The sequence below is a fragment of the Callorhinus ursinus genome, unplaced genomic scaffold (genome assembly GCF_003265705.2).
Source record: "Callorhinus ursinus isolate GAN/ISIS: 27379988/994484 unplaced genomic scaffold, GSC_fseal_2.0 scaffold31, whole genome shotgun sequence".
Classification (NCBI taxonomy): Eukaryota; Metazoa; Chordata; class Mammalia; order Carnivora; family Otariidae; genus Callorhinus; species Callorhinus ursinus.
Window position 1 is genome coordinate 478,156 of NW_027397093.1, and position 16,890 is coordinate 495,045.

Consider the following 16,890-nt stretch of genomic DNA (forward strand, 5'->3'; position numbering starts at 1 on the left):
TCATTATATTTTTTAAAACAATGGAAATAACCCAAATATTCAATAGGGAATTACAAAAATAAATTATTCCATCCACTTGGTAAGATATTATGTAGTTAAGATTTTGAAGTTACATTCTCCATGGATATTAATGACATACTATGATCTCAAATTTTGTAAAAAAAAAAAAATATGCAGGAAAAAAAGATTGAAAAGCAACATTCAAATGTAAATAGGGATACATGTGGCAATAGAATTGTGATTTTATTTGCTTTATTCTTTCCTGTGTTTTCTAAAATTTCTGCAATGAGTACATATTTTTAGAATCAGAATTTTTTTTTAGGGGCGCCTGGGTGGCTCAGTTGCTAAGCGTCTGCCTTCGGCTCAGGTCATGATCCCGGGTCCTGGGATCGAGCCCCACGTTGGGTTCCCTGCTCCGTGGGAAGCCTGCTTCTCCCTCTCCCACTCCCCCTGCTTGTGCTCCCTCTCTTGCTTTGTCTCTCTCTGTCAAATAAATAAAATCTTTAAAAAAAGAATTTTTTTTTAAAGGGAAACAACCCTTCACTGTAATGGGTTTTCAACTGCTCTATGTACACAAAGGAAAGAGTGTGTGGTCACTTACCTGCCTTGTGTTCCACACTTGATTTCCAGTAGCTTGAGATGCACATCTCAGGGATGCTTGTATATATACTTACTTATCTGTCATAAAATCTCACCAGACATGTGACTTCTGATACACAATACAGTCCGAGTAGAGTATCACAAAACACATCACTAAAGTATACTAAAATAAGGTTATTTACTTAAAAATGATACATTGGATGTAATCTATATATAGAACAAAGCAATTAATGGTAAACTTAATAAGGCACCTTTTAAACCAGATGCTGTACAAAATACATTTAGTGTGTTACATATCAAAGATGAATCTATATTTTTGGTGTTTTACAATTGCATAATAAAATTGTTTGTTTTTAACCCTTCTTTCAATGTCTATGTACAACTTCCCTAATTAAGCTATAATGATATTTTCATTTTATACAACATATACTACATTTTAGTTTTTAAATGGGCAAGGACAATGGTCACTAAAAGGGCTTAAATAATTCCACTGAAAGCATAGTATAGTACAGAGCACGAGCTAAAATTACAATAATATATTTAATCCTTTGCAAAAGCAGTATTCACATACTTTCCTTATGGGATGATCATTACATGTGGCTTTGTATGCTGCTGCCCGAGATTTAATTCAGTTTTTATGAACATGTCAGTTCTCTGCAGTTTTCACTGTGACTCTCATAAATAGCACTAAGGCAAGAGGATGAACTGCTACCCTATTTTAACACCTGACCGAAACAAATAATAAATACTACCCTCTAAACAGTACAAGAGCTACAACAATCTTTTTAAAAAAATCAATTAGTATTTCTGTTGAGATTATTTTAGATGTTTGCAACATTTCCAAACAACGTGTACGCAAAGAAACACAAGTGATTTAATTTATAAAATCTTGCCTGGAATAAATCATTCATTATCAAATTTGATCTTGGGCCAGTTTAAGAGATACAGGATTCTTTAAAAGTTGTGTTACATTTTTGTTCTAAACAGAAGAAAAGCATATGAAAGAGAAAGGTACTGAGTATTTTAGAGTGAATAAATAAAAAATCTGGCCTATTCTAGGAGAACATAATTTTCAAAAACTATAGGCCACTTTCTAAGTTTAGGGACACTTCCAGACATCGGAAATGCAACATAAAATGTTGACTGAAAGATCTTCTGTGAAAACATTTCCAGAGAAATTAGATTCAAATTTTGTACTTCAGAAATTTGTTCAAAAGAAAGCACAGGGAAAGCTCAGAATGAATGCACTGAGGCGGATCCTGGTGTGCCTTTAATTCTGGAGGTATTTACCAGTATAAAGGGAATTCAGTAAAAGGAATTTTCTTTGAGGGCTAACTTCTATTGTATTCAGGTTGCTTTGGGTTTTTGCTTGTTTTTATGTTTTACTCATTTAAAAGGATGACAGACAGAAGCCACACATTTTTAAAATTTTTAAATTTAAAATTTTTTAAATTTAAAATTTTAAAATTGTAAGTGGGGCCAAATAATGGCTTCTAGGGTTTTACAAATTATTAACTCTAAGGTACGATGTAATACTTCCTCAGTCTTAAATATTTCACTTACTGGATGAACTCAGAAATTTAACAGCAAGAGTAAGGAGAAGAAAATAAGTTTCATGCATATTTTTTTTGGACTTTGGGATTTCAAAATGGCATCATTTGCTTTTTAAAGAACATGCTACCTTAGAAAATATTTTTATTGAACAAGTTGCTAAAGTTAATTCTTGATACTACTCTTATTAGATGTATTTAAAAAAATCAATATAGTGGTCTTGTACTTATATACTACCTGTAATTGTCTGCCTCCACCCACTATTTCAACATTTTTAAGAATAGAGTTTGCCTTTCTTTACATATGTTCTTTGTTAGTAAGATGACAAATAATGTTCAGGATTTATAGTTTAACCAATAAAAAATAAAGCAAGATTAACCTTAGATTAAAATCAGAGCTCAGAAGTGTTCTTAAGTCACAAGGCAACATGGATTAGAATCTCTCTCAGTATAGGGAAGGACATTCTGAAAGAACATGTTATTGGGTATTATCAATACGCACATTTACTTATTTTTGTGAACACTTCAAATTTTAATTATGTTAGATGAAAATTACTAAACTTAGTCAAAACTATTAAAGCAGATTCCAAATTTGTTAAGTTTGATGTATAAATACGTAAGAGTTTCATCCTTAAATGCCAGTCAGATTTTTGGTAATGGATGGATACATGCCCTGATTCCTCCCCTTTAAAGACTTTTAAAGAAGTTGTGATGTAATCACATTTATTTTATGTTACAGTCAAAGAAAACTATTTCACTTTATGCACCCATGAGTTGTTTACTCAGGATAAGACAATACTTAAAAGGCATTGGAGAAGTTTAAGTAAATCAGAATTATTCCTTGGGATAACAAGGCATCCATAAAATATGTAGCATTTTATTGAGTAACAGCTATATGGTATAGATACAGGTAATGAGTAGATACTGAACTTTTTTGCCTGACTCTTCATTGTCTTCACAAGTTATGGAACAGAAATCATAAAACCAAAAATCTCAAATGATTTAAACGCCCCAAACATCTGTTGATAAGTTTATATCAGCTCTGAAACAGAAACTTCTAATTGGAGGATCCTTTCATAAAGAAAAATTGAGATGACAGCATCTTAATGAAAGTATATGCTTAGATAACAAAGTCCTAGATTTGATACACTACTTTGAATGCATTAATTCTGACAATTTACAAGTAGTTCTATGTTATAACATTTTTTTCTGATGATCTTTTAATTTTCTTCCCTTAAGAATGGGATATGAGGTACACATGAGAGCTGGTTTCTACAGTATGAATGTATGTACATATATAAAATATGGTTGTAGAGGTGTTTTGCAAATAAAGCATATTACACACAAAATATAAATAACTTCCCTTTTAAAAGTTACTGAGAATAAAGAATATAGAACATGATTATAGGCACTTACATTGCTATCAAATGCAGTAATTAGTAATTCACTTCAATAAGAAGTGTTTTCTTTAGAAGGTTCATGGCATTGGAAGTTCCAACTTTGGATAAGATGCTTTTCATGACAAAAGTAAGAATTACCGAAAAGAAAGAAAGAGAAGGAAGGGGTGGGGGGAGAGGAAGGGGAGGGAGGAAGGAAGAAAAAGATGGTGATGAAAGGAAAACAGTCCAAATTTACAGACACTTTAAACTTCTTTTGGCCTTTATATCAACTTTTATGTTAAAAAATAAAGTTGGCAGAGAAGCTAGCTCACTTGCAAGGTAAATAAATGGTTTTTATGTGATTGGAGAATCTTGGTCAGATAATGCATTTTTAAAGCACAAAACCACCAGCCACCAGCATCTTCCTGTGCATTCATAAATCATTTTCTTCTAATTCAAATGGCAGCAGAGGAATCCTGGTGTGTGCGTGTGTGTGTACACACACAGACCAATATCAAAGCCTGTCAAACTATCAAGCTACTGTATCCCAAACAGATCATAATCCATAGGCTGTTTACAAAGGTGGAATACAAATAGATTAATTTTCCTCAGGTAGAAGGCAAGGGTGTGTATTTCTCCATCTCTGCTGAATTCATTTATCTTCTTAAGGCTTTCACAGAAAGCACCATTTTATGAATAGGGAATTCAGTACCCAGAGTCTGACTGAAGACTTATTAATAATCAGGATTGAAGTCTTGATGCAGTTCATAAAAACCCAATAAAAAAAAAAAGGCATCAAAAACCACATTTAAAATAAAGCTGTCCATATATAAAGAACAAAGTGTTTAGAAGTTCCCAGCTTGTTATTCTACAGAGTACTGAAAGGTTTAGTATTAGCAGCCTGTGAAGGTGTGGTGAGGAGAGAGTCTGAGAACCAAGTCAGCATCCGTATTCTACTCTAACTCCACCTGCTCCTTGGGTGAAAACAATTCTTGCAGTCTAGAATTGCTCCTCATGACTGTTTTCACCGTCAAATCTTTACATCCTGGGATTCAACCATCTTGGCAAGTGTCTTCTTGATTCTCAGAGCTGTAAGTCTGGAGGCTGGATTGTGGGCCCAGCATTCTGACATGAGCTTCAGAACTGCTCGTAGACACTGAAAAGTAAAGAGAATATAGTGAGCACATAAAGATCTTTGACGACACTTACCAATCACCTCCTCAGGGGACGGAGCTCTACTTACTTCATCACTGTTCCATCGATTGGACACAATTGGCCGCAAACGCTTCACACACACAACTTCACGCATATCTTCGTATGACGGATCATTGGGCACCATATTGTAATATGGCAACTGGTACTCTTCTACTATCCCTATAGGGAGTGAGAAAACACAGTGGGCGCAAAAATGGCTGGACAAAATATATCAACCTACTCAGCACCTCTTACTGAACTATGGGAGATAAAATGGATTCCTACATAAAGAAGAGAATTATAGAGTGAATGATTCACTTTTAATAGTAAATGTGTTTTCTTCTCTTTTTCTATGCCTAAATATTTCCTCTACCTCCATCAGGGTCCCCATCATACCTGTGGACATACCTATATCCCTTAAGAAAAGTAAGGTGAAGCACTCATTTACCTTCAATTTTTATTTATGTATTTATTTTGCGTGTACACATGCGTGTGCGCGCGCGAGAGCAAGCAAGCCAAGGAGGGGCAGAGGGAGAGGGAGAATCTTAAGCAGGCTCCATGCTCAGCACGGAGCCAGATGTGGGGCTTGATCTCCCAACCTTGAGATCATGACCTGAGCTGAAACCAAGAGCCGGTCACTTACCCAACTAAGCCAGCCAGGCACCCCTTCGATTTTTAATTTGATTACTTATATACATAATTGTTCTTATTAACGAATGTGGCTTTTGTTTTTTGTTTTGTCTTATTTCCTTCTGCGCAGAAAGACCAACATGATATGCAGAAAAAAGTTAACGCAGCAGGCTGGAGACTGCTATCCTCTGAAAAGGCCTGCTTGCAGGGTTGGCGCTGGGCCGGTATCTGGGAACTTGCTGGGTTAACAATTCCCTACACACTCATATAAAACTCTCCCTAAATGATAAGGGTCACTCACTGTGTGCCTTGACTATTTGTACAAACAGTATTGGTTTATGCTGAACACCTGCTCTCTTTCTAGGAGTTCGGAATTCTGGTACATGCTAGGCAGAGGGTGCCCATGTGACCAGCTCCAAAAATATCTTTGGCTACTAGGTCTCTAATGAACTTTCCTAGATGACAATATTTCACATGTTGTCATAACTCACTGCTGGAGGACTTAAGCACATCCTGTGTGACTCCACTGGGAGAGGACTTCTGGAAGCCTGTGCCTGATTTCCTCTGAACTTTGCTCCATGCACCATTTCCCTTGGCTGATTTTATCTGTATCCTTGCACTGTAATAAATCTTAGCTGTGAGGACAACTATATGCTGAATCCTGTGTGTCCTTGTAGTGAAATCAAAGAACCTGGGAGTGGCCTTGGGAATCCCTGACATATATGACATCTAAATTATATAAATGAAGCTGTTACTTTTTTTGAATAATGAGGCTACAAACATAACTGGAAACCTACTACCTAAAGTCTTACCTCCTGTGATACAACGACGAGCCATTTCCCAAATGATCAGGCCAAAGCTATAGATGTCGGCCATTATGTAGGGCTGGAAATGGTTTTTATTCAAGCTCTCGTCTAGCACTTCTGGAGCCATGTAGCGTTTGGTACCCACCCTGGTGTTTAAGGGTACGTCAACCTCATTTGTGTCGCTAAAACAGAAGACAGTGTTCAGGTTGAGGGCCAGGAACAAAATAGTTTATCTTGCATTTGTGTCTCATTTTGTAAGTCAGACTCTTCCCTCCGTGTGTACATACACACACACACACACACAAAACACATAAATATATAAAAAAATAAGATTAAAAAAAAATCTATCTAACCTACTAATCTTATATCAACATTCCCTTAACAGAATTCCTTATGACTGGATAAGATTTTAAAATTTAGCATTTCCCAGATTTTAGAAAAGTAATATACCCTTTAAATACATGTTACGTATTACACAAAACCCCAGGAGGGTCTGGGGCGGCACTCAATCAGAATCATTACTGTCTGCAGTGAAAAGTTAAGTATGAATATTCATATTATCCTGGATAAAGACAATAAACATCTCACATCAGTTCAAGTTTCGTCACCAAACAAATTTAGTGCCTCTCTAAGAAAAAGAACAGTACTGAATATAAGAAAGAGCAGTAGATAATTAACGTCCCAGAACAAGCGAATGTAAAAATAAGCTGAGAGGAATCAATGCTTTTACTGTTCTCACGTGATAAACTCAGCGTTTGTGACACAAACACTTTCTTTTTGGGTCCAACTTAGTTCTAGTGTGAGTAATGTTTACATAATCATATTGACAATCAGTAATAAATGATGTTTATTGGTTTTTCAATTTTGGGACTAAATTTTAGAGTTGGAAGACATAAATGCTTTTGTTGTTTAGGCCCCCAATTCTGGCAGGTTCTGGAAACTACTCCGAAGCCAAGATTAATATAACATATTTTGGATTTTATTAAACAGTACCTGATGAGTATTTGAGCCAATAAACACCACAATGATAAAGAACCACAGGATCAGAACACTGTAACAACTAGGGAAGAAGATTTAAATTTTAACATTTGCTTTTTTATGGACTAGTACTTTTATTTTATAACCTGAAAATGAATTCTGAAATGTAAACTGGCTGCTGTATCCTAGAGTTGTAACAATATTAAAACAGTTTCAGTAGTTACCTAAAATTCTGATAATGCTATTTTAAAAATATCGACAATTTCAAGTGGTGATGGAGAAATGGCATAACTTCTAACTCTGTTTATGGGACTGTAAACTGACGAACGCTTCCTAAAGGAAGAGCTTGCAATTATACTATACTTTAATAGGCACATACTCTGTTTAGCCCCTTCTCTAGGAATCCACCACAAACAAATACTTACACAAGCAGTCAAGGATATTACATATGGGTAAAATACAATTAAAGCATTTTTTTAAATAATAAAGTAGAGATAACTTTAATGCCCATCAGCTGGGTCATAGATGAAATGAATTATAGTACATCCACATAATGGAAAACTGCATCAACGTTGTTAAAAAGAAAGAAGCAAATCTATATAAATTGCAATAGAATGATGTCGAAGACAATAAAAAGCAGGAAATCAGGAACTATGTAGAGTAGGTTGTAATTTTTTAAAAACAAAACAAAACAAAACAGAAAACCCAGAGAAACAGAACACCAAGACAGAAAATCCCAATTATTTATTTATATAACCAGATAAGCCCAAATACATGTTTGGAATTCCACTATCTTGAATCCAAATAGGCAAATATCTTTTGGAGGTTACAATGATTTCAAAACACAGGCAAAGAACTGCTTACCTATTGAATTTAACAGCAAGGCCCAGGTCAGCAATACAGCAACTTCCATTTCTCTTAATGAGGATGTTTTTGCTCTTTAGGTCTCGATGAGCAATCGCAGGCTTTCCTTGGGTGCCATAAATTTCAGTGTGGAGATGGCACAGACCACAGGCAGCTGAATAAGCCAACTTGAGCAGGGCTCTGGTGTCTAGTGTAGCGCATTTCAGGAAATCATAGAGAGATCCATTTTCATGGTAATCAGTAATCAAATAGAGCTGAGTCCAGGAACCTGTACCTTTAATGTCTGCCGCTATGAAACCTGTTCAATTAATGGGTTTAAAGGGTTAGTTATTATAAATGGGTAAGAAGAATAATGAATGCTCATTTAGGATACTGAGAATAACTTGGGTATCTTGTACAGATAATAAAAATTTAATTTGCCTAGCAAGATCTCTTGAATTTGTACCATTCTTTCCTACCATTTTCACAGATAACTCTACATTTCTGCAATATATTTAAAATAATCTTAATGATAATCATGAAAATGACAATCATATGACTAAGGAAAAGATCACATATCAGAAAATAACCTGGGGAAATGCTATCCATCTCCATGATTCTCTAAGCATGAAGAACTGTAAGAAGAAGGAGTGTGGAAAAGCTCTCAATTTCAAATTGAAAAGTGGACACATTAAAATAATAAAGTTAAAATGTTCAACCACGAGTTTGCTCCTAAGCCAGCTCCCATTTGCCCATCAAGCCTATCTATCTGGCTCACTGATAAGCGGGGCAATGATACCGGCCTCCTTTCTTTCTTTTTCTTGTCCCCTTTCCCTTCAGAAGAAGGTGAGTGAGTGCTGGCTTGAATAGTGCGCACCCCCCACTCCATGCCAATTCACGTCCACTTGGTACTGGTATATGTGACCTTATTTGGAACAGGGTCTTTGTAGATGTAACCAAGTTCAGAGAAGGTCAATACTAGATTCAAGTGGGTCCTGATTCAATGACCAGTATCCTTACAAGAGGGCAATGTGGACATACAAGGGAGAAGGCCATGTGACAACAGAGGGTAAGAGTGCTATCTCCAAGCCAAGAAGTGCCAAAAATTGCTGACAGTTACCGGAAGCTGGGAGGAGGTAAGGAAGAGGCCCTTCCTAGAGCCTTCAGAGAGCACGGCCCTGCCGACACCCTCCTTTTAAACTTCTGGCTTCCACAACTCCGGGAAAATAAATTTCTGTTGTTTTAAGCCACCCAGTTTGTGGTAATTTGTTGTGACAGCCCTTAGGAAACTAACAGTTAAGTGTCTGGAATACTTGTGGCAACGTGCTATGCTCTCTCTAAATTAAAGGGTAGGGAAATAGTAGCTGAAAAGTCAGGAAAGCTAGAGGAGTTTCTGCACCCTACTAATCAGATCATACATAAATTATTTTTCTATTTTGTAAATGAAGGTGGGGGGGTTGGTTTATAAAAGGCAAAGGGCACATATAGTTAAAGTTACACTAGAAAATTGCTTAAATTACCTTTAAAAAAACTTGGGCTGTGTTACTATATGAGTAAGTCCAACAAACTAGCACTACTTCGAATTTGAAACTCCCTATTGTTTTCCTAGTTGGAGAGTAAATAAAGTGGTTGGTGGGCATTCAGGATTGTTTTGGAATTAAACCGTGTATTCTCGTGGGTTTCCTTTAGCCAGATGCACATAATGGGATTCACGTATGTTTTCAAAGTCCGTGTGGCAGGCTTCCACTGCACCCCACTAACCCTGTCAGAATATGGAATCGGGCGAAACCAAACGTGTACCCACCAAGTATGTTTTCGTGGCGCATCAGCACAGTCTGATAGATTTCCGTTTCTCGAAACCAGCTAGCTTCTTCAGTGGTAAAAAACACTTTGACTGCCACCTTTTCACCACGCCATTTACCCATCCACACTTCTCCATACCGGCCTTTACCAACTTGCCGAACCATCTGAATCTGTTTGGCAATAGTTCGCTGAACCTTCACGATAAAAGCAGAATGTTTGTGGAGTTCTTGATGAAAAGAACTGGCTAAGACTGAGAAAGTGGCCCGATAGCCTGTCCCATCAAAAAGGACGGGATGTACAACCAACCCACCCCAATGGTGGAATTTATAAAGGATTTAAAAGAAGATGAAACAACATACAACATACATTGTGAAATCGCACACTAACGGGTTAGGTGACATGACAGATTGTTTGCAGAAATGGTCAACATAATTCTGTTCCCAGTCCCAGTCCACACCCTTGGGTAGTCTCCTCTGCAGACTCTGGGCGTGGCCACAGGATTTGCTTTTGGCAATGGAACAACCGCAGATGTGATGCAAGTAGAGACTTGAAAAGTGTTTGTGCTCCAGGGCTTGCCCTTCCTTGCTATTCCGGAGAACTCTATGAGGGGTGGAAAAACCCTGGGAGCCCCTGGCCCTGTCCGTGAACTATATCATTTAATTCTCTAGCTGAGCAGGTCCAGAAAAGGAACTGCCCAGCAGATCCACAGAATCATGAGAGATAATAAATGTTTGTTGCTTCAAGCCACTAAGTTTAGGGATGCTTTGTTATGCAGCCAAATCTAAATGTTAGTTACAAATCTTCCACTCAAGTCATTAAGACCCTACATGATCTGGCCCCTGCCTGACTTTGCGCCTCATCATTTGCTCTCATGACCCACCTCTTACTCCCCTTACTTCAGCTTTTAGAATTCATTCCTGCATATTCCTGTCTCAGAGTCTTTCTGCATGTGCAGTTCCCTTTACTTAAAAGGGTCGTTTCTCTGTGAAACAGCTTCATAGCACACGTATACCTCTCAGCTGCTGCACTTATCACAATTACAATTTTATTATTATTTATATATGGATTTGTTTGAATTCTATTCCTTCCTACTCACAGAATATAGGGATTTGTTTAGGGGAACACTTGAAATATAGTAAGTGCTTTCATTAATTTTTGTTGACTCAAAGATGCACATTAATTGCTACCTTTCATTTTCAGAAGCACTAATGGCCATTCTAAATATTAAAAAGAACCCTAAGGTCCTGGCTGGAAATGCAGTTAAAATGAATTACATTTTGTGCATACCTAAACTGACTTACTTTATGGATCAGTTATTTCAGAATCCTTTTGTAATTTTTAAAGAAGTCAGGATTATTGAGGTATAAGTTACATACAACAAAATCCACTCTTTTTGAGAACTGTTTGACGAGTGTATACAGTCATACAACCATCACCACAATTAAGATAGAGAACGTTCCCATCACCCAAGAAAGTTCCCTCTTGCCTCTTTAAAGTCAATCCCCTCCCCACCCACCCCCAGGCCCTGGCATCACTGATCTGTTTTCTTTTCCTACAGTTTGATCTTTTCTGGAATATCACATAAGTGAAAACATACAATATGCAGTCTTTTGTGTCTAGTTTCTTTCGCTTAGCATAAAACACTTCAAAATCCATTTGTATTGTTGTTGCCTGTATCAGTAGTTCCTTTTTTATTGATGAGGAATGTTCCACTGTATGAATGTACCATGACCTGTTTATCCATTTACCAAATGATGGACTTTTGGGTTGTTGACAATTTATGTCTTACGAATAAAGCTGCTGTGAACGTTCACATTCAGGTCTTTGTGTGGGCATGTCTGCAGATCTCTTCGGTGAATACTTAGCGGAAGAACTGCTTCACCGTATAGAAAGTATATGCTTAACCTTTTCAGTCAACTGTCAACCCGCTTCCCAAAGTGACTGAAATGTTTTCATTTCAATCAGCAATGTACGAGATTTCTAGTTGATCTGTACTCTTTTCCGCACTTAATATTCTCAGTCTTAGTCATGCTAGTGGATGTGCAGTATCTCACTTTAATGTTTAACTTGCAATTCCCTGCCTTTTCTTGTGCTTATCTGCCGCAATTCCTTTCTCTTCTTTTGGGAAGTATCTGTTCAAATCTTTTGTCCATTTTAAAAAATGGGGTTGTCTTACTACTGAATTGTAGACATTCTTTCAGATCTGTGTTGCCAGTTTGTGACTTATTTTTTCCTTTGCTTAAGCTAAGTGTCTTCTGAAAAGGAAAAGTTTCAAATTTTAAAAAAGCCTAATTTATCATTTTAAAAAATTATTCATGCCTTTTGTGTCCTAAGAAACCTTTGCCTAACCCAAGGTCACAATGATTTCCTAAAACATTTTCTTTTAAAGGTTTTTAGACTTTAAATTTTACATTTTACATTTAGGTCTATGGTCCATTTCAAGGTAATTTCATATTTGGAGATAAGGGTCGAGATACACATTTTGGGAAATGGATGCTCAATCTTCCCTGCACCATTTGTGGAACAGACGGTCTTCTCCCCACCGAATGACTCTGGCACCCAAATCAAGTGACATTTGTGTCCATTTCTGTGCCCTCTATTCTCTTCCACTGAAACACACTTATCCTTATCCTTAAGGACCACACTAAGCTGATTACTGTAGCTTTACAGTAGGTCCAGAAAGCAGGCAGTGAATCTTTTGTTCTTTTTCAAAAGTGTTTTGGCTCTTCTTTGCATTTCCATATAAATGTTAGTCAGTTTATCAATTTCTACAAACGTTTGCTCTGATTTTGGACTGAATGGAACTATAAGTCAACTTAGGATAACTGAAATTTTAATACTGAGTCTACTGAGTCAAAAACAGGATATATATCTCCCCTTATTTAGGGCTCTGTTAATTTCTCTTGGCAGTGTTTTCTAATTTTCAGTGCTCAGGTCTTACATAAATTTTGTTAAGCTTATTCTAAAATATTTGATGTTTTTTGAAGCTATTTTAAATGGTACTGCTTTTAACATTTTAATTCCTAACTGCTCATTGCCAGTGTACCTATATTCAATGATTTCTGTGTAGTGACCTTATATTTTACAACCCTGATAAACTCACTTGCTGGTTGTTACAGCTTTATGGTATCATCCTTAAAATTTTTCTTTGTAGATAATCACGCTGTCTGCACATGAAGAGAGTTTTACTTTAACCTTTCCAATTCAATTACAGAATTATTTAATTCAATAAATTAAAAAATTAGAGATCAATGTACTTACTTTAAACAAATGCAATTAAACAATTAAAATATGTCCGGATATCTAGTATTTATTAATTTGAAATAGTTATACTTCTCTCAACTAGTGTATTTAATCTTAGGTAAAGGAATTTATATCTGACTCCTCTTTAAAAGTTGGCTGTTAAAAGCAAAACTTATGAGCTAACTCTAGCACTTATACAGAACTTCATGATCACATTTTCTTTCTTAACTCTGCTTGTGGCTCTATCTTACTGCCTATTCTATTCTTCTTGTCTCACAGTTCTTACTTTTAACCGATTTCTTCTTGCATGACTGCAGCCATCTTTCTAAATAAGAAGGAAGAAAAAAAAAAAGGACCTACTGCAAACCTAGTAATGTTCCCTAATCTGTAACAATCACGCTACCTACCATCATATAAGGACACAATCTGTACCAATAAACCACTCATGTCTATATGACATTTTATCTTACCAATAAAGGTAGTCCGGATCCACTACCAGAACTCTGTGACTGGTCAATGAGGTCTTTTAATGATTCTCCGACTGGAATAAATGCTTCATCTTGTTCCAAATCACGATTATAACGACGTCTGCTTGAGATGCTCTTGCAATAATGTCTTTTAAAAAAGCAGAAAATAACCTACATTAAAATTCCCAAACTACAAAGTTCTAGGGTAAGAAAAATCTTGAGGTTGTCGACACCATCATCCTTCCTTCAGATAGAGTCACATCCAAATTAGTCTTACAGGATAATATCTCCTCTGTTAAAGTAATATCTAGGAATGGAGTTTATGAGGTAGTTCCACGTACATGTTAAAATGGAAAGATGTCCACAGTGCATTGGCTAGTGAAAAAAAAAACAGATTAAAAACAGCACGCAGAGTGTGATCCTAGCTATACAATTTTTAAAAAATTATATATATCTACATATGTCTAAAAAGATCAGAAGAGATATATAACAAGTTGTAAATAGTAGTTATTTCTGGGCATGTTGGAGTACCCACCTTCTACTTTACATAAGCATTCTCGTTTGAATTTGTCAGTATTTTGAATTTTGTTGTATCAAAATGAACAATGAATATAGTTCCATTTTAAAAAAGGGAAAAGGAGCTGATGCAAAGAAATCAAACAAGTTCTCTGAACTCATTCTGACAGTTTTTTTTAATAAAGATTTTATTTATTTGACAGAGAGAGATAGCGAGAAAGGGAACACAAGCAGCGGGAGTGGGAGAGGGAGAAGGAGACCTCCCGCCAAGCAGGGAGCCCGATGTGGGACTCGATCCCAGGACCCCAGGACCATGACCTGAGATGATGGCAGACGTCTAATGACTGAGCCACCCAGGCGCCCTCATTCTGACAGTTTTGAAGGTTCATTTTACAATTTCAAATTATGAAATACTTCAAACATACAGGAAAGTAGAGATTTAACTGCAACCCATGTGAAGACCATTAACTGAATAGACATTAACATTATATTTATTTTAAAGACAAAACATTAGAAATATTTGAAGCTCCTGCCATTTCCCTGATAATTCCATTTCCTTCCTTTACTCCTCAGAAACAAACACTATCCTGAAAGGTGATATGTCCTTCTTATTTGAATATATTCATAAACAACACTGTTTCTCTGGATACAAAGTGACTTGAATGGCATATGCTGTATTACTACTTGATATCTTGCTTAAAAGAAAAAAACAACTTCCTTATGTTTTACGTATTTATCCATGCTGATACCTGTTTAAAAACAACAGCTCATTTTTATTGATGCTGAGTGTGTCATGCATTGTTCTAGGACTCACTTCCTCTTCATAAAACTCCTAAGAGGTGAATACTATTGCTCCTATTTCACAGACCAGGAAACCATGACCCAAAGGTTCATCATTTGACACCACCAAGTGGTGAAGCTGGGATCCAAACCCAGAGGCCTGGGCCTGGGAGCCACAGTCTCAGTCACTACTATTCTGCCAGGGAAATGATTTAAATGGTACCTCGGGTTCTTGTGAGGAATTTACCACAATTTACTCTGACGGTCATATTTGTTAATTCCAAAAGTTTGTTAATACAAATAGTAATGCAAAAAATATTTTTGTGCCAGGCTCTTGTGCAGGAGTATAAGAATTTCTCAAAGGTACATACACTTTCAATTTTAGTGATATCACTTAATTGCTCTCCAAAGTGGAATAATATGTAAAGTATAATAATAATAATATTATGCTATAAAATATTTATACATGATACTTTATACTATTTTAATATTTTATAATATAAATATATTACTATAATCAATATAAATATAAAACATATAATACAATTTTATATTACACTATTATAGTATATAGTATATACTATACTATAACTATTACTATTTATATACATTATACTATATATTATACTATACTATACATTACACTATATATAATATTACAATATTTTATAATGTATTATAAAGTATAATATCACAACGTGCATTTCCCCATGTTCCAAGTTTGCACTAGAATATGCACCTTTTTAGGCAGTTACCAACCTGATGGATATGAACAGACTCATTTTCCCCTGACTTCTAAGAAAATTCATATTTTTTCCTATGGTTCATTTTTTTCTGTGAACTGCTCCTCATATTTTTTTTGCCTATTCTGTAAAGTGCCTATTCATGCTATTTAACAGGGATGTTTTATCTTTTTTTCTCATGGATTCATTAGGAGTTTCTTATATAATCTGGATGCTAAATCTTTGTTAATTATGCTACAAGAGTCTTCTGTCAGTCTGTCAGTATCCTGTCATTCCACTTACTGTGCTTTGTTTTGTTTTTTTAATGTTGTCAATTTAAACTTATCAATTCTCCCCTCCCCCACTTTTTAAAAGATTTTATTTATTTGACAGAGAGAAACACAGTGAGAAGAGGGAACACAAGCAGGCGGAGTGGGAGAGGGAGAAGCAGACTTCCCGCCAAGCAGGGAGCCCGATGCAGGGCTCGATCCCAGGACCCTGGGACCACGACTGGAGCCAAAGGCAGATGCTTAACGACTGAGCCACCCAGGCGCCCCAATCTCCCCCCTTTTTGATACATGTTTTTGTGCCGTGTTTAAAGACCATCTTCTCAACCCTAATGTCATTAGCACGTTTTAAAGGTGTTAAAATTCTGATTCTCTCGTTTAGTCCTTTAATCCATTTGGCACTTACAGTAAAGGATGGAAATTACAGAAAACATCAAGTCAGATTTGTTTTCTCTACAGACAGCCCAATGTACTTAGCCATTTTTGAATTTTATTTTTAAAACCTTATATGGGTAGGATTACCTGGAAGATGGCGGAGAAGTAGGAGACCTAGATTTCGTCTGGTCTCAGGAATTCAGCTGAATAGGGATCAAACCATTCTGAACACCTACGAACTCAACAGGAGATCAAAGAGGAGAGTAGCAACAACTCTCTGAAAAGAGAAGCGACCACTTACTGGAAGGTAGGACGTGCGGAGAAGTGAATCGGAGGCGATATTCGGGAGGATAGACGGCGGGGGAGGGGCCTCCGCCGGCCGCTTCTGGCAAGTGCTAGAGCCGCGGAGCACAAAATCGGACCTTTTAGAAGTCGGCTCCGCTGAGGCTCCAGTGGCTAAGCGGGGGTGGAACCCTCGCGGGACAGTGGGGTCTCAGGACCCTTGGGGTCACAGAAAGACCGGGGGAGACTGAGTGCGCCAGAGCTCCCAGGTATCCGAGCGGGGAAGCCGGCTGCAGAGACGGAGCTGAGGCGCGGGCTCTCAGCTTGGGGTTGCCATAAACTGTGATCCGCGGCCCAGTCGGGGGCTCCTCCAGCAGGGACCCAACAGGCGGCAGATCCGGGGAGACTCCCCTTCCTTCCCGGGGAGGAGCGGCG

General features: G+C 37.0%; 1 protein-coding gene across 10 annotated transcripts in view; it reads right to left on the reverse strand.

The window, feature by feature from the left end:
• Positions 1 to 3,007: 3,007 nt before the first annotated feature.
• Positions 3,008 to 16,890, reverse strand: part of BMPR1A (bone morphogenetic protein receptor type 1A) — a 146,947-nt gene continuing 133,064 nt past the window's right edge. For all 10 annotated transcript variants that reach the window (XM_073878718.1, XM_073878713.1, XM_025880814.2 and 7 more), the window contains 6 exons: positions 13,497 to 13,641; positions 9,785 to 9,977; positions 8,002 to 8,299; positions 6,166 to 6,341; positions 4,773 to 4,903; positions 3,008 to 4,685 (listed from right to left, as the gene is read on the reverse strand). In XM_073878718.1, coding sequence (XP_073734819.1) covers positions 4,560 to 4,685; positions 4,773 to 4,903; positions 6,166 to 6,341; positions 8,002 to 8,299; positions 9,785 to 9,977; positions 13,497 to 13,641 — 1,069 coding nt within the window. In that variant the 3' untranslated portion in view covers positions 3,008 to 4,559. The remainder of the gene's footprint in view (positions 4,686 to 4,772; positions 4,904 to 6,165; positions 6,342 to 8,001; positions 8,300 to 9,784; positions 9,978 to 13,496; positions 13,642 to 16,890) is intronic.